Source organism: Agrilus planipennis, unplaced genomic scaffold (assembly GCF_000699045.2).
Source record: "Agrilus planipennis isolate EAB-ADULT unplaced genomic scaffold, Apla_2.0 scaffold73, whole genome shotgun sequence".
Classification (NCBI taxonomy): domain Eukaryota; kingdom Metazoa; phylum Arthropoda; class Insecta; order Coleoptera; family Buprestidae; genus Agrilus; species Agrilus planipennis.
This window is the reverse complement of record NW_020439682.1, coordinates 1184433-1208926: the sequence shown is the minus strand read 5'-3', so window position 1 is coordinate 1208926 and position 24494 is coordinate 1184433. Positions and strand designations below refer to the sequence as shown.

The 24494-nt window shown below is 35.6% G+C and overlaps 1 protein-coding gene across 1 annotated transcript in view; it reads right to left on the bottom strand.

Moving 5' to 3' along the window:
• Positions 1–740: 740 nt before the first annotated feature.
• LOC108732380 (hemicentin-1) overlaps positions 741–24494 on the bottom strand; it is a 65354-nt gene continuing 41600 nt past the window's right edge. The window contains exons 7-11 of the mRNA XM_018463147.1: positions 22054–22198; positions 14735–14862; positions 12133–12185; positions 2888–3252; positions 741–1096 (exon numbers count right to left, since the gene is read on the bottom strand). Of these exons, the coding sequence (XP_018318649.1) occupies positions 741–1096; positions 2888–3252; positions 12133–12185; positions 14735–14862; positions 22054–22198 (1047 nt within the window). The remainder of the gene's footprint in view (positions 1097–2887; positions 3253–12132; positions 12186–14734; positions 14863–22053; positions 22199–24494) is intronic.

The following is a 24494-nucleotide window of genomic DNA, read 5'->3' as shown; positions in this document are numbered from 1 at the left end:
ACCCGAATTTGTAAAAATAAAATCCCAGCAGAAATAAATTTACTACGTATTTTAGTTGATATTACAAATTTAATTGTAATAATTAAGAAATTTGAAGTAATTTTTAAAGAAAGATTATTACGAATTACTTACTAAATTCTACTATTTCTACGGCAACTTCGGTCATTTATAATCAAAAATTGTAATTTTTGTGTTGTCATAAAAATTTGGTTTTTTCCATTGAAATTTACAGTTCTAATTCTATATCAAATATGTAAGCTTTTCAATGTAATATACTTCGTTTACTTTCTCTAGCGATCTGCCCCTTCCGATGTCTTGGATGCGCGCTGGCAGAATCGTAGGTAGGGAGAGAAAAGCTCATTATACTCTCGACTTTAGTTCATTAAACATACTTTTTCATACAGTACCTGCCAACAGTTTTGTTCAATCGTGAATAGTAGTGCGAGTCGAAAACAGGCGTTAATACCTTTAATATATCTTCGAATATAAATAAACATTTCGTTGATATTTTCAGTGGTAATTGGTACCAATAACAGCACATTTGAGCAATGCAATTTTAGCGGATAAAATGGTCAATTTTTCCGTGCAGTACTGTACGGAGTATACGCTCCTCACCGGTTGAGAGTTTGGCCGTGAGATGTCTCCTTTCTTTTCTGGCCTAGCGCTGTTCTTTTCTACTTTGCGCCGGTCAAACTGAAGGTCACATCGCTACAGAAAGTAAACGAAGTATAGGTACTTTATTACGTACGGTTGTTACTGTAATACTGTTGAATTTGAACATTGGGTATAAAAACTGGCGGGTCGCTTTTCCCGACCGCATTTTCAGCATAGACGAGAATGTTGTATTTCTTGTCCGGTTCTAAGCTGTGCAAACTGAAAACAGGTGATTGACCGAGTACTCGAAACAAAGGGGGCGAATTCTCCCCCTGATCGCTCAGCGTTGTCACACTTGTGGGCTCTGAATACTCCGGAGAATTTCTTACTTCCAAGACAAATGTTTGTGGTAATCCTCCGTCTTCATTTGCAGTGCATGACACTTCGGCCGTGTGCCAGCTTGTGTTTCGCAAAACACAATTCCTGGGCGGCATGGGACGATCTAAAACAAATGCTTGAATTCTAGAGAACATGTAGAAGACTAAACGCTGATGACGAAAAATGGCGTGACGCTTACTGAATGAGATCCTACAAAAGGGAATTGTTTTACCTTAAATTGTGTCTCAAAGTTTAATTTTCAGTGATCTTCTTTTATTTCAGTTTTTTCTAGTTTCCCATTCATTAGATTCTTTGTAGAAATCGCATTTGATCGAAATTCTACNGTAGAAATCGCGTTTTATCGAAATTCTACCAATTTATTTTACCTAACTAAGAAGTATTACTCTATAAAGGTCTTATTATTAATGTAAATATTAACACTTGAATGAATTCAAAATTAATATTTAAGGTACGTCATGATGGTGGTAATTCGAATCTAGTTTTAGCTTTTTTACAACCATCTTGGTAAGTAATTAAAGGATAATGTATCAGGAGTGTTGTGTAGGGTGTATATAATAAACGCCATTGTTAGACATTAATAAGGCCGAGATAGCAACAGTTAAACTATAAATGAAGGAGAGCCTACCTTGAATTACGCAGATGTCTTCGGGGAACAATATTTCAATTTAAATGGCTAGTTAAAACCATTTTATTGGCCTTTGCGGGAATGTTAACACCGTTAGTAAATGTAAATTGGAGATGAGGGCACAGTAGCCAAGTTTTCAGATCCTAATGTGTTTATATTACACAAATAGATAACGGATATTGAAGATAATTACTAGAGCAGGCCAAACTAATATTATATCTACTAGTGTGAATTTAGATTTCACCCTCAAAATTAAAAAATCGGTACCACAGTTTTAAGGAATTAATAAACAGTGAACTATTTATCGCTGGTTTTATCTGTTTCATGATTATAATTCGAGAAAGATACGTTAGAATTTTTAAGTCCAACCATGCCAAAATTGTTAAGGCTTATTAAGTTTTCTTACATTTTATCAGAAATAGTATTCAAGTGTTTTCTGGATAAAATATCATTATCTTAAGGTCGTCAATCTTAAGACTGGTTGGATACACACCTCCACTCTTTCCTATCCTGAGCTAATCTCTAGCTAGCATTTCCCTAAAACTAGAACAACCCACCTTCTTAACTACTTGCGAACAGTAATCTAATCTAAGTCTACCTCTACTCCTCTTAACTCCTGTTTCTGCCTGAGAAGGTGTCCTACCAACCTCGCCTATTCCTTATTGCCTTCCATGGAGTCCTCTGTTCTCCTATTCTTTCTAATACCTCTTCATTTCTAACTCTCTCTATCCACGGTATCCTCATTATTTGCCTGTAACACTACATTTCGAACGATTCTATCCTTTTCTTTTCCGCCGCGCCCACCGTCCATGTTTCGCACCCGCACAAAATCGGACTCCAAACATACATCTTTTTCGAATTTCTAAATTAACCGTTCGCAAACGTAGAAGTGACTTATTTTTATTGAAGGCGTCTCGACCTTGCGCTATCCTTTCCTTTATATCCCTACTACTCCTTCCGTCCTGACTTATCTGACTTCCTACATACCTAAAATCAGCCACTTGTTCAAATTTTTCGTATCCTATCTTGAAATATCATGTACCTCCTAAAATTTCTTGTTTAACGGTTAATTTATTACAGTTAGTAGAAGTAGGGTCGCTTTTGAGATCAATGAGGACTAATAAATATGGAGGACTTCTCTTGAGATAATTGATTTCAGTTTTAATTAAATTAAATGACTTCTTGAGTCGCCGCTCTAAAAATTCTGGGATGAGATTAGACTAAAAGTCTCGTTCTTTTCACGAATATGTTATTAACTGTGTTTCTTACTTGCTGGTACAATGTAAAAGATACATGGGTTCGATTGTCTTCCCACACTGTTGCTTGCCCAGCAGGCCAATGATCGGACGTCGTGTATATTCTCGGGGGAAAAATGGAGCGTCGAAGTACCATCGTTGTTGTGTATATGTGAACTGGAGTCTTGCATGGAAACCGGTAGGACTCCTTTACTAGTATTATAAGTCCACCAAAATCTTGTTACATCTGGAATGGCTTCAACGTGACAATCGACGATGATGGTACCGTGTTGATAGGAGACGCCGACCCGCATTACTTCGAATCCTTTTTTGCAACGTGGTGCATCTGAAACAAACAATAACAAATTCAACAAAAGTAAAGAGACAAATGGCCTATAACTAAAAAATGGTTTATTGGATACACTCTTTTTCAATATAATCATCCGCAACATTTAAGCACTTATATTATCTTCATTATAGCTTCTTAATTCCTCTAGCTACGAATTCATTTTATTGATTTCGAAGCCACTTCCTTGACTTCTCCATCACTTCTCCATATTTTTGCAATGTAACGCGTTTTGGAGTAGTCCCAATAGATAAATATCGGACTAGACAAGGTCTAGACTATACGGGGAATAAGGTGTGACCTCCTAAACCCAGTTGTAGAAGCTTATCAGGGGTCTGCTGGGACTTTTCGTCCTGATAGCTGGTTCAAATTTGTATTCCAACATCTCAGAGTAGTATTGGTTCGTTGACATTCAAATCACATTAGACTGAACGCTGTGAGTCCCCATAGAGGATCGGCAGTTTAAATCAGTGGAGGGTTGAACTTTGAATTTTTTGAACTGCTGTATTTTCACTTCATACTCTGTCTTTCGGTTTCATGGTCGTAGTGATGGATTCAAACGTCTTTGCAAGTCAGCAGTCTTTCAGAGAATCAATCAAACTTTGTTGTTTTATGTCTTGACTGGTGAAAAGTTTCGAATCTTTATGAACTATAGTAAGCAGCCTAGAAGTGATATTGTAAACAGGTCCAAAACTTATTTGACGTACCTCAGGTATCAATTCAACAGAGATTCTTCTGTTATCACGAAGAAATCCATCAATACTTGATTCTTAAGACGGACCAGACGCTTCGGCTAGACGACTACTTCGGAGTTTACAAAATCGTTTACCAAATAACGTTGTGATTGGTTTATCACGACGAACTCATTATATTATACCTATTACATTCTAGCTGCAGTCAATTGAGTAGAATTTTGGATACTTGACTTGTTGACATAAACCATCAAACTATTAAATTTCATACGTAATAATTTATAACATTCATCGCATTATGGTTTCGTTTGATACGTTATGGAAGTTTGGCAATATACATTATGGTTGTGTTTGGAAACACCACCTAACTTGGGGTTAAAGTTGATGGACAAGAACGCGTTGTGGTCATGGTGAAGCTATCGTATGACAATGTACAGTCCATTTCAATTTGTTAGAATTGTGACCTTGAAGAAATCTGCGCGAAGATAGAAAGAATACACACTAGGCGTGAGCAAGACAGAAATAGTTGGAACAAGCTTGAACGAGCAGAGCTCTCAATGGGTGGTCTTAGGAGATCGGCTAGAACTGTACAGTACTAGACGAAAATGTTTAGCAGTTGTGTTAATTAACAAAAATGTATATAAATTAACAATAGAAAACAAAGCAAAAGTTTTATAGGTGTGTAGAACGTTAAGTTAATTCACTTGTTATTATTTTTGGCTAAATATGCTTTTAAATAAAGCATATTCTTAATTTTTAACGAGGCAGTTGAAATAATTTTGCAAATGGTACTGTACACTTTTGGCTAGTTCTCGCTAGATGATCGGTGGAGAAATGAGCTCTGCGGACTAATATGATTGAATTTGGAATTATGCTACGGCGCATCCTAATAAAGGGAAGGGACATATTTCTAACTTCTTGAAACGAGCAGTAATGCAGTGTCCTCATCTAAAGAAGTTAATCGTGATAATGAGCCTCATAAATCATATTGCACAGGCGCCTTTGACCACCTCGATTGTGGTTAATTTTGAGTAGGAATTTGTTAAGTGAAATGTACGTTATGTATGTGCTTATGGGGGTAAAACGCGTCAAAATTAATAAAGCTATTGATTTTTGCAGAGGTTAGAGTATGGCATTTTAGGAGGACGGTATATGTCTGTGTTGGGGTCGAACAGCAGCGACTCGGGCGACGCACAGCGGCGTATCTCTTAACGATCCAATGAATATATGTAAGGGAAGAGTCAAAAGCGTAACGCTATGGCACGGTAGCCCGGGCAATCACGAACATAATGAGATACGTGAAAGCGTAGATCATAGATTAAAAAGACATGAAAAATGAAGGAAATTGGGTACATTCTGAACTTCCAACAGGCGACAGCGCTAACCTCCAGATGCCGCGTACATATAACGTTTTGCAAACCACAAGTCACGAAGCCCGAACCGTCATAAATCGCACGTGTTTATGGAATCAGAAAATGCGAAGGAAGTTGTAGATGCCGCGATACTCATAAAATTGCCGCTAAATCATGCCACAACATGCAAATGTCCTGCTTAAATGCAACATTGTTTTTCGTTTAACTCGACTTTATTACTCACATTATCAAGATTTATCTGCCACTAATTAACTTACTCATGAAGAGAGAAAATAACATCTACTCTTGAATGATTCTTATTTTTGTTGCAAGTTTTAGTAACTACAGCTAAAAGATTTGACGTTTAATTTTTGTCGTGTTTTGGGATTTCCACATGGAAAATTTAATATTAATATTATTTTTATCCTATTTCACATATCTTTACTTTTCGAACTATTCCTCGAGATGTGTCTGGTAAATGACTTTTGGAAATTAATGTAGGCTTGCGCGACCGGTATATTTAGCAGTCGTCTAAAAGGCTCGAAAATCGTTAATAGTAATAGGTAATAATTTACAAACACTAGAGAATGAAACAAATATCAAAAGGGCAACAAAAGCTGAAGTTGATTGATAATGTGTCAAAATATCTGAGAGTGTTTTATGATATTCTACCTACGTAAACTCAAGGACCTGATGATGATATCGAGAAAAAGAATAGGGAGAATCATTATTTTCCCTAACACTGGTCAATGTTTTCCCTAGCACTGGTCATCGATTTCCCTAGCCCTGATCTTTGGAACGTATTTCCTTTTGCGATTAACAATTATCACTGTATATTTAATTGGTGAAAATATGCATCTAAACTTATCGTTAAGCAAAAATATTAAAAACAAATTTGAATCTGCAACAGAGGAAATTCAAGCCTTAGCATAACGAATATGCCAATACATTCAATTTAAAGTTTCTCTTTGATGTTTAACGTGCTGTGACAGTTATCTCACATTTCACAAATTTGAAACTAAGCAACACCATTTTACTTTTGCCTATTAGAAGATCGTGGGCGAGATTCCCAGACAAGGTAAATGCGAAATACGTAGCAGGAGTTTCTGTGAATTTATGGAAACCAAGAACTTAACAGATAGTAAAAATTAATGTAAATGGGGTAGGTACCTACAACATTTCTCAGTATTTGTTATGAAGGTGAAACCATCTACTCCTTGTAACAAAATGATCTGAATTACTTTAAGAAATTTGCAACTTTAAAATAAATTCATAATAATCATTGTAAGAAAATGGGTTTAGGTGTTTATTACTCCACATTTAATCATAAGATATCATCGTCAGTTAGAAACTAAATTAATTTGAATTCCAAAGCGTATTATATCCTATTAGTTACTATCCCTCTCTAAGACACTTCGAAAATACCAAAAAAAACTTTTAAACACTTTTGAGTGTTTCATTCCCACCAGCCACTGATGCTGGTGGGCGGGTAGTCTTTCCGGACTACTCCGGAAGAAAGGGCGGAAGAGTCTCCTTTCAGGAATTGTAGGAATGAGAATGGATGGTGGTTCGGGTGAGAAAAATGAGTCGGACGAAATGAAGACAGATGAGAGAGAAAGATTATCTGTGGAATATTACTGCCCCAGCTGTTGCCTAAATGATCCAAGGAAACCACAGAAAAACTTGGACCAAGACAGGCAGACTCGGAATCGACCCGGCGTCCTCCCGAATGCTAAGCAATGGTCTAGACCTCTAGGCCATGCCGCTCGGTCGAAAATACCAACAAAAAAGGCAATTTGTATTAGCAATGGGGCTTGAAAGAGGTCACACTAGTTAATACACTTGTAGGTTAGGACAGCAAAGGGTTCTGCTTGTAGGGTAAAAACCGTCGCCTTAATTAATAGAAAAAGGACAACTCCATGTCGTTCAAAAGCGGCTAAACTTCCTGAATGCATGCTTCAACTAAACTCTATTAGGGATGGAGCCGGAATTAGAAACAGTAAAATTATCCATTACTATCTGGGTGGATAACAGTGGGAAGACAGATCGCATGATGGTTCAAGTTGAAATGTGAAAGTTGAAATCGAGTTACTAGTCCGAAAAGTTTTTCACCGTCGGACGGTTACCACCACCACACACATGTGTTCCCGATATATCGAGTTTACGATACATTCGGATTCAGCAATGGATGAGGAGAAATAAAACGCCTTGGAAACTAATACTTTTCTGGAGAGAGCAATTAGAGAAACAGGTCACGATCTACGCGAAACTGTTATTACTTGGAAACTTATGGCATCCTTTTGATTAGCGTTACATCATTTAGGAGAATCATGTTCCCATTTCGACGCGTTAAATTCAATAGTTGCCAGCCAACTCAATAATACCTACAGAAATGTTCGAGTAAAGTTTGTCAATTGAAATTTTATACGCAATTAAACTACGTGAACTTCTTTTTAATGGCTACACTAAGGAACTTATTGTATTTTTGAATTACTTTTTTAAAAGCGTTGTAGGTACATATATACTTATACGATCCCACATAGGTAGATAAATAATTGTTAATGTGACATAACCATCAAGGATAACGGATAGTTAATTTTTTAATTGAGTGTATTTATGATAATATTTGTTAAACAATTGTTAATATGAAATATTAATGTGAAAATTCATTTTCAACTATCTTAGGTTAATGAGAAAAAATTTGTTGCTGTTGTCACACCCTCGCCGGGAATCGAACCCGATTCGAAAACGGAAAACATTAGTTCGACAGATCTATGACCTAATAAGTACGGTTTGTCGATGTTGCTGTTGTCATTAGTGTCCGAACGAAACTGGTTTTTACGACCGAAACCGAATTTCGGCAACGGTCTCAGTTTCGGCCGAAACCGAAACCGAAACTTCCTTATAAGGATCATGTTTTGAGAGAAAAATAAAGAAAACGTTATTATAATCAGTCAGTTTTATTTTTTTATCTTTAAATCGCATAGCTCTGCAGTCTTTGTCATTTTCACTTATTGATAATCAAATCAAAATCAACATAACAACCCCTCATTTAAGGAAATACTTTAATTGCGCCTAAAAAATACTTAAAATACTTCGCTTGGATGGAATTTAACGCGCCGAACATGACCGAGCAGAGCGCGAGAACTCCCGAACGCAGTTTAGGTTTCGGTCGTAGTTTCGGCAGGTTTGCTGCCGAAACCGAAACTCGTTTTTTTTTGCCGAAACTCGACCGAAACTCGGTCGGACACTAGTCGTCATCTCTCATAGCTTAGTGGTAGGAAGTATTGGTGCGTAAGCCAAAGGTCCCGAGTTCGATTCCCCGCGAGGGTGTGACAACAGAAACAAATTTTCCCTCATTAACCTGAGGTAGTTTGAAGTAGCTAAAAAGCTGAAAATGAATTTTCACATTATTATTTCATATTAACCACTATTAAATGTTAAAGCGCTTCATATGTATAGAGTTAATTGTTAATGTGGCATTAGTTTCAAATCAATCGTTACATTTATATCCTTAATTGTTTTGAAGCGTGCGATTTTGAGTTATAAATTCCCTTTCATTCGATTTCAAAAGAAATACTGAAACGAATTAGTTGTTTAGCGGAAAAATTAAATCTGGGGATGGTTTCCTTGGAATTGTAAAGTAGGCGTTTAATTTAATTACCATTATATTTCTTAGAATCGGGGTGAAGCTGTTTACTTTTCTTATACCTCCCTACTCACTTAGAAAAAAAGGGGTTTTTCTCATTTTCCGTTGAAGAAGTACGGCGGTCTTCGTAGTTCAAATATAAGACAGCATTGGTAATAAATTATAATTTGCTATTTTAATGTAGAAATTAATGGGTGTGTTGTTATAAGTTTCATTATAATCAGAAGTCTTAGTACATGTTAAGCTGAAACCATTGATATCACCTAATTACAATTTTCGAAAATTCCCCGCAAAATGTTTTTAACCTGACCTAGGTACCTTAAATGCATTGAACAATTGTCCGTCAAAGAGGTATTTTATAATAAGATAGTATGATAATGCAGGCAATGATAAAATTTGCTTATAGATTTTTAGTGTCTTTTAATAGATAGGAATTGGGGTATGTATAGGACAGGGTTGTTAGTAAGTTTGATAGAATGTTCTAGAAGGAAAAGTAGTGAGACTGAGGGTGAAGGCACTGGTTTATAGAATTGAACAGTATAAAATTCAAGAGAAAGCAATTAAAGGTAAAACCAGTTATTAATATGAGAATGCATGCATGAATGGTTGAAGTAGGATTTCTAGGTAAGATTGAGAGAACAATAGAATCTAGATTGAAAGGAAACCAAGATATGCACAAGATAAGAAGTTAAAAAGCATTCAAATAATATTTGAAGTGATACAAAAATAAATTTNATCGACGGTATCGTCATCATTCGCCTGTAGCATCACATTTGGAACGCTTCTAACCTTTTCTTTTTTTCGAAGCGCCCAGTGCTCATGTTTCGCACCCGTACAGCGCCACGCTCCAAACATCTTTAGCAATCTTTTTCGAATTTCTAAATAAACCGTTCACCAGCAGAGAAGTGACTTCTTTTTATTAAAGGTGACTCGATCCTACGCTATCCTCTGCTTTATATCCCTACTACTCCTTCCGTCGTGACTCATATGACTTCCTAGATACCTAAAATCGGTCACTTTTTCTAATTTTTCGTCTCCTATCTTTATATTAGCTCTTTCTCAACTTTTTCTACCTTTGCATTGGCCTATTTCAGAATATTATTCATAAATTGATATTCAACCAGCAAAAATACAAATTGTAGGTAATGCTATATGATTTTAAAATAATTTTTCTTACCTAATATGCTTAGTGTCTCTATTAAGTGAATAAAACTGATAACAAGTATTATTTAAAATGTGGACATATCTAATAATCAAGGAATGGTTTCAGTGTTTACCAGTGAGTACCGTTAATTTTAATTGCATTCCGAAAAGAGGTAAATTCTGGTCCCAAAGGATTCTTACTTTACTTCAGTTCAGGAACTTATTATTAAAAATAATGCTTTTTATGAAGAGTTTTTGATTCTCTTGTAAAATAATTTAAAACCACAGCATTAAAGTAAGTGGAATATACTAAAGAACACTTTATTTAATATGCCAATGTAAATGTTGCGTTCTTCGGATAAGAAAGAAAAGAATAAATTTATTGGCAGTTTCTATCTCGTTTTCAATTCGTTTCGGGGAATATTAGGTATCTAGGGGTTATCATCAGGCATCAATTTGAAGATAAGTGAAAATCGTGGAGAATCCGCGAAATTGCTTTTCTAACACTTTCGTTATTCCGAAACAGACAGGGAATATTTTCCGCCAATCTGTCTCATTTTCAGCAGTGAAACAGAGCTACATAGATGCAGTTAGGTGTGCCCTCTAGAATATTACGTCAACATGAATCATATAGGTCACAAAGGTTCGTTTGATGTTAAAAGAGGTGCACCACCTATACATATATATCATACATGTAACTAGACAGGTGGATACATTCAAAATTTTGTATGACTTTGAACTGTGTTTGTTGGTAGCTTGAATGGCGCCAGCGTCGGGTCATTGAGAACGCTTTTCTGAAAAGCGAAGGTTTAATTCTGAAAATTGCCACTCCTTTCTTATTACAACGTGACTCGTAGGAATTATTAGGTGTGAATAAAATGCAAAATGTATTACTTCAGTACTATTTTACCACTAAAATTTACACAATAACATCTCTACTATTTCTATTAAACAAATTACGTATTCTGTTTTTGTTAATTTTAGAATTTCATAATATCCAACTACAGTATCGCACTGTATCGCCCTCTAGTGGGTATTCGCGATCAACGTCTGGTATATATTGGTAAAGGTAGTCTTTCCGGACTACTCCGGAAGAAAGGGCGGAAGAGTCTCCTTTCAGGANCTTATGATGATAATGTTTAAGAACGTTCAGTTTATTGTAATAGTTTATTTTACTGTTTGTCTCCCCCAAATGCTCTGAGTTCTGCTGGTGACATTGTTGCATTGTTTTATTACAATTTTCACGGGTTGTGCGTATTATGGTTGTTTGTAGATATGAAATTTGGTTAGTGCCTCTTTGAGTTTGTTTAAAAATTACTCGCGAGCAAACATATTCAACATCGGGTAAGGTTTTCAAAAGGAACAGATACGGGTAGAGGAAGTTATTATATGCTCTATTCCTATCACTTACTTGTGACAGCGAGGTAACCAGCTATACAGATGAGACAAAGGACGTATTTATATTATACAGTGGGTAAATAATATGCAAACATCTCTCATAACGACAAAGGCATACCAGACTGTGCTCTAGACATTGCCATAAAGGCAAGGAAGAACGTAAAGTCTCTAATGAAAATTCTGGTCATGCAAGACACATTGATATACCTAGAGAAAAACCTTTTCCTTGAAAATGAAAATAATGAAAATGTTTGGTCCCTTGTCAAACATAATTGTTTAAGAACATATACCATATATAAAAAAAGTATTTTGAGAAAAAATTGAAGGACATTTTTTTGTTTCTTCAGTACTAACAACAGAATATTTCAGTTAAAACACTGAGCACAAGAATAAATAGACACTTTTGCTAATTGCGCTAATAGCGGAAAGTCGCCTAATATTGGATACTGCGTTATTTCAGAACACGTTATTAATATTTTGTAAGTAAATCCACAAAACGAAAGATCTGCAACATGAAGTGGTCTTGTGTGAAGCAGTTCGGCTATTCACCAGCAAGTTTCGTTATAAAATTATGTGTTTTTTGTGTTCTAGAATAGTTATTTTTGCCTAAGTGATTGAAACAAAAATTACCCTCAGGGATTTTTTTTATTTTATTGGGTTTCTCATTTTCGAAATTCAATTTTAAGGTAACCTTCCTGCGTGTTGCCGAGGGGTAGGATTCCCGCACTTTCATTACTCTGAATAAAACGTTCCTGTAACAAAAAAATTAATTCTTTCTGGTTATTTATTAATTTAGAAAGTAAGCTACTCTGCTGCCGCACAACAAATTTTATTTAATTTAAAACGTTTTATAGACTATTAGATATTACATGGTCTGGGTTTTCGTTAACGTCACCGTTGCTGTGGCCATCCGTTCACGCTGACAGAGGTACGGTGGCCTCGAACTTAACTCTTCACTTGGGGATTTATTTAGTATATGAAGGCTATTACAAGGTCTGTTTATAACAGTAGATAGAACAATTTCATATATGTTTTAGGCGAAGTCTCTTCATTTATTTTAAATAACTGAAAAGTTTGAAAATCGGTCAGATGATATACGAAGCCGAGATAAAAATTTTCAGTCTCTCAGAGTCTTTGAAAGCGAGACTCGAGTCTCCGTCTCTCATCGAGTCTATCTGGTGTCGCTGAGAGAGACTGTCGAGAGACTGTCAAAAAAACTGTTTAACGTCCCTGAACAAAATGAGTCTCTCAATAAATGGTGTCTCGATAGACATGGTTAAAATTTTCTAAGTTCAACATTTTTTACTTTTATTTATTCAGTCTCTCCGTGAGAGACTCAAATCTCTGAATTAACAATTGTATCGTTCGAGTCTCTCATACAGAGACTGTGAGAGATCCATAAAAACACCTAGGCAATCACTGAGAGACTGTGAAAGATTGTGAGAAATGCTCTCAGAGACGCTAAAAGACTGAAATATTCTGAGAGACTAAAAATTTTTGTCTAGGGAAGTATCCAAAGATTTTATTAGTTTAATTAGATACTGGAATAGTTTTAGTTCACTTAGTTTACTGTTGGTTAGTTTATAAACTGACTGAACAGTAACATGCATAAAAATCTAAAGATTACGGTATTAATACAGAGACGTTTCTAGAATAATTCAGTTAGTTTATAAATCAACTGTTTGACCACTTCAACCGTATAATGCGCATACTTTTTGGTATAGCTATCTACATCCCACTAAAATGAAAATAAATACAACATAAAGTCATAGATAGACGCTAAATTGGAAGTTTATTACAGTATTAGTGCCCTGAACCATTTGGTACATTGTAAAAAATGCAGTAATAACGTTAGAATGAGATTATTACAATAGGAGTCGTCCTTTTTACAACATAAAGTTGGTTTGAAACGACAAAACGTCAAAGTTATGCGGCGACCGTTATGAGACACATTATCTCTTCGGTCTGTTTAGTTTTTAAGAATGATGCAGTTTTAATGTGTTTTACGGAGTGCAGAATAAGATCCCGCGACGTTTTAGGAGCCGTAAGGGAGCGGCAATGGCGTAACATCCACCGGGATAAATGTCCGTACATACACAGGGTTGTAATAGAGTAGAAGAAAACGGTAAAGTATTCCGTATAACGTTTATTCGTTCGTTCGTTCGTTGAGCTGAGCTGCTTGGCGAACTTGTTAAGTGGAGTGTCTAAAAGAATGAACTGGAAACGACGCATCGCATCGTTGCGCCCCGCTCCACTAAGCCAAAAGCTTGATAAAGGAGCCACGATATTAATGAAGAATATCACGTAAAGTACGACCCAGATTTCGCCCCCGAATCGCACTGAGAAGTTTATATCGCGCGTCATCCGATGTTTTATTAGATGGCAATTTTTCTGCCGCATTTGCCCCTGCCGTTTGACAAATGCTTTTTTCTTTTTAACTCGAGAAGTAAGGATAGCTTACAATAAAGCATAAAATGGCGGAAATAGCTTCCTATCGAACCTAAATAAAAACCAGTTTGGTCACACTTCAGTTAACTCATCTACACTAAACTTTTTTTGCAAAATCTAATACGGTCTAGTCATTACACAACATGCTACATTATTTCTTCTGTTAATTAAAATTCAAAATCAGTTACAATCCGGTCCTGGGCGTGAATTAGCAATGTGGGTATGCACCCATGCACCGAGGTGAGATAAAGACTCAGAAGTTACAACCACTTGTCGATAGGCTAAAGTAAACATCAGCAAGACTACTACAACACATAATGTTTAGATTCCTATCACTATATAATCAAATTAATAACAACAAGTTTAGCAGTTACTGAATTTTGTTGCCATTTCTTCCACTACGATTGTATAAAGTAAGAATCAAACTACGTATGGGACAAGGGTTTTTCATAAAAATAATTGATTGATTCTTAGTTTAGCAATTGTACCAATATTGACTATCATTATGTCTGCTGGTTACTGGCTGATTGAATACGACGTTGCATTGTCTCGTTTTTCGCCAGGGCCGGAATTAGATTTATTATTTTCTACTACGTTTTTCTCGAAAAATATGACGTTCAGACCTGTACACATTTACTTAATTTTCTTATATTGTAGTACTCTATCACCTCTGCAAGGTTGCTGCTTATTTCGGAAACACCCTGTATAGGTATGCATTTTATAAAAATGATGATATTTTCCAAATTATATCACCTGGTGAAGGAATTAAATATATAAAATTTACCTCTTCAGTACAAAGAAAACGTAATGTCCTATTAGAAGTGGCATTTATCGTCATGTAATTTTTACTTACATCATGATACCAACTGTATGCGTGGGGGGATGGTCGAGCTTTGGTGTCGCAGTGAAGAGTCACATTCAACCCTTCCTTTGCATGCGACATCGGTCCACTTCCCGGATGTACGGCCACCTTAGGCGGATCTGAAACAATTTCCGAATAATTACGTAAGGCAATAAAGATTAGGAATACCCTAGCCGGACCTTCCCTTTGTTGATACGTCATTTCGTAAATTTTGTCCACTTAAATGGGTTAACGACAGATTAAAAGGGTTCAACAATAACTTTAAGCTCGGCACAACTATCCGAACTCTACGACCAATCCCTCCGTTAAACATTTATTACAGAAGCGATAGTGCAATTTATCTGACGAAGTATAAACTAATGTTAAGTCCCATGATTTAATTAATTGGACGTTGAATAATTCCTTCAATATTTTTGATTGAAGCATAATACTATATATGCGTCACACCCCCTAATGAATAGGGGGGGGCAGTGGGGAGTGCAAAAATATGGAAGCTTGTAAATAAACCATTTATTTCCTAAAGAAAATGGTAAATGTCCAGATTGTGAAATCGTAACGATGGTCGGAAGGGGAAGTTCGTGGGATGGAGTAGGGGTTGGATATGAAAATTCGAGTATTTTAGAAATTTCCTTTTGTCGTAAAAATAGTTGAGATTGTTTTGGTTCGTCCTGTAGGTACATTATATATAATCGCATCACGTATCGGCTGCTATCTGATCCCGCGTCATGATTTTAAAAATCGAGGACACATCTCCGGCATTATTGACTTACATCATCAATTGGGAAGTAAGTTATGAGACGGTTAGACCACAAGCCCGTCGAGACATCGAGACAACACATGATGAATTAGATGCCAATAAGGCACTACACCAGGATGAATGATAAGCAATCCAAAGCCAGTCTCGAAATTTTAGGTCGAACGGATTGATGGCAGTGTCTGTTGTAGAAAATCCAATCGACACTGTTGCAATCTGTTGAAATGGATTGAGCAAAATGAAACTATTACCTTGCCGGTTAAATTTTTATTACTTTGTCGAAAACGCGGAAAAGGAAGAAGTAAAATAAAAAATGTGCCTCAATATTCCTTTTTTTTTGCAAACATCTTTAGTTATTTTATTTCCTTAAACAAAATTCTGAAATGTGTTGTAGTCAGCACGAGTGTGTTTGTGTGCGATCGGACCCACCTGTACGTGAACGGCTTATCGATTCGCCGACTAGCCGCGGGCACCTTTCTTCATGTGCGCCGTAGTTAAACAGTTCAAAGAAATAATAAACTATCCGGATGTCTCCAGAAGGTTCCAGAAGGTAAACGAGAGAGTATTTAAAGGAAGAGACGATCGCCGAGATATGAAGGAAATAAATTGACGGTTACAGAAGTGAAATTGACAGTGATAGAAGTGAAATAAATAGCGTAGTGAATAGTGATATATCAACAGTAGTGTAAATAAATAGAATAATTCATAACCTAAGTTTAGTAATAATTTAATAGTGTTTTTAAGTGCTTTAATAATAAGTGCAAATAAATAGTTTTTGTCGTTATCAGTCTTAGAAGTAAATTTTGTTAAACCCACGAACATTACAGTATGCTACAAAACTGTCTTCCTGATAACGACAAAGTGAATATTCTAGGTTTCTAAGATTTCTGCTCTTATATGAAAGATTGTACAATAGTGTTCTTATATTAGGTAGGTACATCAAATGCGACAAGAAAAGCTTCATTGTTAGGTTTTACTTGTCGTGTACGCAGATTAATGAAAGATCCAGAGACACGGTGTCAAATTGTTTTAGGTATCTGCTTTCGTTCCATCTTGAAGTCTCGTTTCTCATGTAAAATTCGACCTAGATGTTTATCTCTCGACAGCTTTTCTTCGATTGAAAGCTAGGTACTTCTTCTTTCCTACTTTACCTTTGTTTAAAAGCACGTACAATGCACCACGTAGGTACATATATATACCAGTACAAATATAATATTGAATAAGGACTTTTCGGTTTTAAAGTCGGATGAGAGTTCTTCGAATGTACAGTATCCAGTAAGATTAGCGCTCGTTGTTTCGTTCTACGGAAACGCCGCTGATACGATGGAAAAGCGAGTTAGTTCCTGTTGCAGTTTTACAAAAAGGAAAAGAATGTTTTCGCTTTTCGCAGGAAGAAACGCCACCATTTATTAAATGCAGTTGACGGAATTGTTTATCTAAAGATGTGATTTGTTTTATGTTTCTTAAAAGTATATCATCATCATCATCATCATAAGGTCGTCAGTTCTAAGACTGGTTGGACACGCACCTCTGTTCTTTCCTATCCTGAGCTAATTTTCGTATTTCCCTAAAACTAGAACAACCCACATTCTTAACTATTTGCGAACAGTAATCTAATCTAGGTCTACCTCTACTCTCCTTAACTCGTATTTCTGCCTCTAATATGTTTCTGAATAGACCTATCTCGCCTATTTCTTATTGACTTCCATAGAGTCCTCTGTTCTCTTACTTTTTCTAATACCTCTTTATTTCTAACCTTCTCTATCCACGGTATCCTCATCATTCGCCTGTAACACCACATTTCGGACGCTTCTATCCTTTTCTTTTTCGCCGCTCCCACTGTCCATGTTTCGCACCCGTACAGCGCCGTGCTCCAGACATAAACCTTTAACAAACTTTTCCGAATTTCTAAATTAACCGTTCGCGAGCATAGAAGTGACTTCTTTTTATTGAAGTCTTATCTGACTTCGTAGATACCTAAAATCGGTCACTTTTTCTAATTTTTCGTCTCCTATCTTTATATTAGCTCTTTCTCAACTTTTTCTACCTTTGCATTGGCCTATTTCAGAATATTATTCATAAATTGATATTCAACCAGCAAAAATACAAATTGTAGGTAATGCTATATGATTTTAAAATAATTTTTCTTACCTAATATGCTTAGTGTCTCTATTAAGTGAATAAAACTGATAACAAGTATTATTTAAAATGTGGACATATCTAATAATCAAGGAATGGTTTCAGTGTTTACCAGTGAGTACCGTTAATTTTAATTGCATTCCGAAAAGAGGTAAATTCTGGTCCCAAAGGATTCTTACTTTACTTCAGTTCAGGAACTTATTATTAAAAATAATGCTTTTTATGAAGAGTTTTTGATTCTCTTGTAAAATAATTTAAAACCACAGCATTAAAGTAAGTGGTTTTTATTGTGTTTTGATAGTTCCATCAGATGTAGATACTAACTGAAATAGTAGGTAAAAGGTTAACTCAATTTTTAGCGGATGCGCCTGGTACCGATATACGTAAGTGGGCTACTGATTCTTTTAATTGGAGATTGCATCAAAAAAGATTTGTCACGTGAACAACGACGAATTCTTGGAGTTGTTTTCTTATCGTTAGAAAACAAAAGACGGTAAATGATTCAATTGCTTGAGATTAAATAACGTCGCAATCGTGTATCGACTTGAACGAAACGGGTGAAATGGGGTTCCCATTGGAGAATTGTCCAGCATAAATTTAACGTTTTGTATTCTGATCAGATCACAAACAGCTTCGTAATCCGGCATCCCTGGCAAGGAGAAGGACCCGGGGTCGGACGCCCTCTATACCTACCTACCGTACGTGAAGTTCATTTAAAGCTCCCACGAAATTACGTACGATCCAAATTGCCATTAATCTGTATTTATACTAACGAGCGCCTTCAGATAAAGTTTAAAGTTCAGCGGTTGAGTTGGATGTCTACGGTAAAACGTGCCAGTCTGCCTAAGAAAACGCTTGTTCTAAATTCAGATCTTGATAGCACTGATACAGATATTCGGAAAGAACTAATACAAAACGACACTAAAATAATTAGTTTTTTATTGAAACAGATTAGCTGTAGAAAAAGCAAACGTCGATTGTAATGCTTTTTCTTATGTACTGCTGTACCACATTTTTTAATGAATAAACTCTTAATGGTTTTAAGAAATTTAATTCATTAGCACAAAAACGGAATATTTACAAAATAAGTACAATGTAAAACTATCGTGAAACTAACTAACAAATAAACTAAACTAATTGAACGAAGAAATATATACAATGAATATACTAAAATGAAAAAATGTATAAGGGCTTAATTGAGTTGAAAATGTGATGAATGATTTGAGCTGACTGACTGACTGTTTGTCTGAATTAACTGTTTATATAAATGTGGAAGTAAATAGCTAGAAAGTAGATACATAAAGCCAGATGAGGGTTGCGAATTGAATTGTAAAATGACCCAAATGGTCGAACATGACTATGAATAACTTAGAATTAAAAGTGACAAATTTGCAAACTAAAATAAAATTTTATATCTAGCTATACTTGTTGAAAAGTCTTTGATAAAACCGAACACTAGCTTAGGAATTTTTTTTACATAACTGTAACCAAACAGACGCTTCAGATTACGATTATATTATGGTTTTAATGACGATGATGTATTTTAAAACCAAGTCCTTATAGTTTTAGTTTTTTGAAGATACTAAACGTTTGAACATAGATATATGGAAATAGACCTTAAAGACATATTAGAAGCACAAACAGAAGTTAAGAGGAGTAGAAGTAGATCTAGATAAGATTATTGTTCACAAATAGTTAAGGATGTGGGATGTTGTAGTTTTAGGGAAAAGCGAAGATTAGCTCAAGATAGGAAAGGGTAAACAAGTGCGTGTTCAACCAGTCTTAGAACTGACGACCTTATGATGATAATGTTTAAGAACGTTCAGTTTATTGTAATAGTTTATTTTACTGTTTGTCTCCCCCAAATGCTCTGAGTTCTGCTGGTGACATTGTTGCATTGTTTTATTACAATTTTCACGGGTTGTGCGTATTATGGTTGTTTGTAGATATGAAATTTGGTTAGTGCCTCTTTGAGTTTGTTTAAAAATTACTCGCGAGCAAACATATTCAACATCGGGTAAGGTTTTCAAAAGGAACAGATACGGGTAGAGGAAGTTATTATATGCTCTATTCCTATCACTTACTTGTGACAGCGAGGTAACCAGCTATACAGATGAGACAAAGGACGTATTTATATTATACAGTGGGTAAATAATATGCAAACATCTCTCATAACGACAAAGGCATACCAGACTGTGCTCTAGACATTGCCATAAAGGCAAGGAAGAACGTAAAGTCTCTAATGAAAATTCTGGTCATGCAAGACACATTGATATACCTAGAGAAAAACCTTTTCCTTGAAAATGAAAATAATGAAAATGTTTGGTCCCTTGTCAAACATAATTGTTTAAGAACATATACCATATATAAAAAAAGTATTTTGAGAAAAAATTGAAGGACATTTTTTTGTTTCTTCAGTACTAACAACAGAATATTTCAGTTAAAACACTGAGCACAAGAATAAATAGACACTTTTGCTAATTGCGCTAATAGCGGAAAGTCGCCTAATATTGGATACTGCGTTATTTCAGAACACGTTATTAATATTTTGTAAGTAAATCCACAAAACGAAAGATCTGCAACATGAAGTGGTCTTGTGTGAAGCAGTTCGGCTATTCACCAGCAAGTTTCGTTATAAAATTATGTGTTTTTTGTGTTCTAGAATAGTTATTTTTGCCTAAGTGATTGAAACAAAAATTACCCTCAGGGATTTTTTTTATTTTATTGGGTTTCTCATTTTCGAAATTCAATTTTAAGGTAACCTTCCTATTACACATTAGGCAGCCTTTATCTTTTAGGTTAGATGATTGAAACAAAAAATCATGGCGACAGTCATTCGGGACTCAGAAGAAATCCTGTTGATCGATTATAAAAATAAAGGTGTCTCCATAACTGGAGAATAGTATAGTATTGAAGCATACATGCTTCAATCCCAGAGCGGTTAGGTTAAAGGAAGCAGTCAAATAAAAGGGAAGAGGAAAATTGACCAAAGGTGTCCTCGTTCTGCACGACAACTCGCCTGTTCACAACAGCCGTGTTACGATGCTTGCCCTACAGAACGTGGGTTTCGAAATTTTGGCACACCCACCCTAAAGTCCTGACCTGGCTCCCAGCGATGATTACCTATTCTAAACTTGAAAAAATTTTCAAGCGACGAAGTGAAGGATGCAGTTTCGGCGTATTTTCAGACAAAGACAAAACATTTTTTCTAAGGTATACGTAAGTTAATTGAAAGATCGGAAAAATGTATAAGGGTAGCAAACAAATAGAAAAAGCAAATTTCTACTTTTATTCCCACATTCCGCAAACTTAGAAAAGTCCCCTCGTAGCTATTGATCCATCCATATTTGACAAGTATCGTAATGTAATAATTAGATGCATAATATATATATATGGATGTACATAGATTTATACATAGGTTTTCGTATGTAGTAGGTACCTATATCGAAAATGTGTTTAGCAAACTTTTCAAGCATGAAGTCAGAAGTGGAAACATCGTATCGCCCAATGTTTCCTAATCTAGTTAGCTGCGGTTTCTCGAGGGAGCGACCGGCTGACCCAACATTTGTCATAGGGCCGAATTATCCGCATAGAGCATAGACTGACCTACGAGCAAGCTTGCAAGAATAATGTCCCGTTTGTAGGAGCACGGTGGTGTGCGGTACGGTGGTGGCGGGACGACGATGATAATAATAATAGTGAACTATCACACTTGCCACGATCGTAAATATTATCACAAGCAAATGCACCATTACATGCACAGTTCTATTACTATTCCAAAATCTTGCAAAATATCCTACTGATATTATTTATGAGAGAAACCACGGTTTATCTAAGAAGTTCGACGGTAGCAAATGATTAAAATTTTATGAAATAAACTAATTAATACTTTATCGATTGAGGTTGAATTATTTGAATGCAAAACGTTGATATTATTGTGGTTTAAAAATTAAATACTTGCTGTGGCGCGTTTGGAGTAACATATTTGCGTGCAACGGATGTTGCGCGCGCACAGTTAACGAAAAATCGACAGTATGAAGTTAGCTGCATAACCCGGTCAGTAGGAGGAGCTTTGTACGACAGTTTTCTACATGTATTGAAATACATAATCGTGTAAATAATTATTATAATGCACATGTAAATAGAAGAAGGTATAACCAAAGATCAACATTTCTATTAACTGTTCCTTAACAGCGCCTATTCTATTCAGTTAAACAAAATTTTCGACTTGTAATATTTAACCATTGTATCATCTGACATATTCCCACAAGAAGCCTAAGTTAGTGTATTGCATGGTTTATATTCAGTCACCAGCAACTAACGAAGGTTGGATAGAGAACAATATGAAAATTCGCTGGAGCTCGAGAACATCACAAAAGGATTATTAGCTGGAAGGGAACGGGTGAGAGGCACTTACATGCAACTTGTATTTGTCTCCTGTCTTCGACGGATCCCCCGGGAAATCGGGGATTATCTGCACGACACACGAGATCCTGGCCGTCGTCCTCTGCCTTCACGTTTAGCGTCAAGATGCTGTTTGTGAACGACTCTGTCTTCTCCTCCTGCAAATAAAATTAGGTGCCGCCAGGACTCTTCAACTTAACTTTTCTCTTAGTAAATGTAACAGCTGTTTACACTTTTCCTTTTACTCAATTTATATATATATATATATATATATATATATGCATNTACGGGAAATTTATTACTAATATTTTAAAAAGAAAATTGAGACCATATCTCCATATTATCAGTGTGGTATTGTTATGGTGTAAATTAGTGTGGCTTCATCAAATAAAATTTTCCATAGACCTTAGGTGCATTGCCATATGTAACCACCATGTCATCATATTCTGCAAGTTATTACATTGGTTTCTGCTTGATATTTCCACATTCAAATTATTTTTGTATTTTGTGGCAATACTTTGCCAATCGAACGCTAACAGATGCAGATTATTACTAATCATTACGTACAATTGACTTGTCTACGTATCAGCTGTTGCGAAGATCACGAATAGGTATGTGTGTTTCGTTGAAAGCCGATAAGGTAACGCGGAAGCGGTTGTAGTATGACGAGATGCACTCTACAGTGGCTCCAAAAGTGACCCTTTAAATATTCTGGAATACTGATCAGAAATAGTACATAGATATACCGTTTTCGTCTTCTAGCGCTTCTAATATTATAAAATGCCGTGGCGAACAATTTTTATCTCTTCTTTTTATATAAAGCAATTTACAGTGGAAAGTTTTTAATCATTTCCGAAGGTTTTTCTTCAAACGGAATCAGCTCGAGACTTAATTATTCGTTATTTGAATTTAAGTTCTATTTATTTTTCAGTATTTAGCAGTGAAGCTTCTGAAACTCTCAAATTACATTCTGTGAAGTACCTACTTCGTTAGTATTTGAAAAAACTATTAATTTATTCTCTCGACAGAAGAAATAAATCCGACTCTATCAATAAACTATCAGATATATTTCGCATTAAGTACATAACTAGATAAAGTTTATAAATTAGGCTTTTACTGAAGGATTTTAAGGCGGATAAAAATAAGACACCGTTTTTAGAAGAAATAAAAATTGAAAAAAAAATATAATAATTTAAATATCGGAAGGCATTGCTTACGTTTTATATGAAATTATTTGTAAACAAAAGCAAAAAAGAAAAGAGTAACAAGCATCCTTAAAAAGTTAAAAGACGAGGAATGAGAATAATAACTTGTAAAATATAAAAAATAAATATCCGTAAACAAACCCTTAACTTTTGTATCGCAAAAGTGAGCAACGAATGTAAATATTTTGTTAATGATCTTTACTTTTTGATGCTAGAGTATTGAGTTCATAAGCAGTTTCAGTTTTCTGTTCTCTTTAAGCAAAATTAAATCTAAAACGATCACTAATTGTCTGTAGGCATTTAATTAATATTAAGATTGCATTCTTCTCAAAAGCTATGCAATTAATTTTCGTACTGAGATAATTTTTAGATGTTGTTTTTGACGTTGAAATTCAATTTTAATAAACTTTCTTTTTCCATTTGTTTCAGAGACTTTCATGTCGGCAACGTGGTGCACCTGTAGACTAATTGCTCGGTAAGTCCTTCAGTTTTATGAAGTTTTTATTATTCGATATAACTTTAAATTACCTATGAGATATATAAATGTCTCTGTATGCTAGAAATGATCTTTGAATGATCTTTACAAGGTGCAACACCTTTCTGATTCCCTTAGTTATATCAAATTATTAAACTAAACTGATTTTCAAAACAATTCACGTATTACGATACGATAATTTTAAATACTTTTCTAACGGCAATTATGACTGATAGCAATCTGTAAATGTTTGGAATAAAATAATTCGAAGTGGTCTGTATTCTATCGAAACTGCCAGACGCGAATCGCGATTTCGATCTTTTTGGATCTCATCAGCGCGTCGCAGACAGCTCCGGCAGAACACAGACCAACTTTTACCTGCTGTCTTAACAGCACGTTTTAGAAAATACCACAAATGGCGCGGTAAACGCCCTCTGTAGTACGATGTTAGATTTTAGGATTACGTATGCTCCAAGAAGGTCCATTTAAATATATGGATATCTACTTGTTGAAACAAATCTCGGCATAGCTAACCTCAACGTGATAGGCAAGTTACCATAACGTACTACAGATGGCGTTTACCGCGCCATCTGTGGTATTTTCCAAAACGCGCTGTTAAGACAGGAGGTAAAAGTTGGTCTGTGTTCTGTCGCAGCTGCCTGCGACGCGCTGACGAGATCCAAAAAGATCAAAATCGCGATCCGCGTCTGGCAGTTTCGACAGAATACAGACCACTTCGAATTATTTTATTCGATTATGGTAACGTGCCTATCA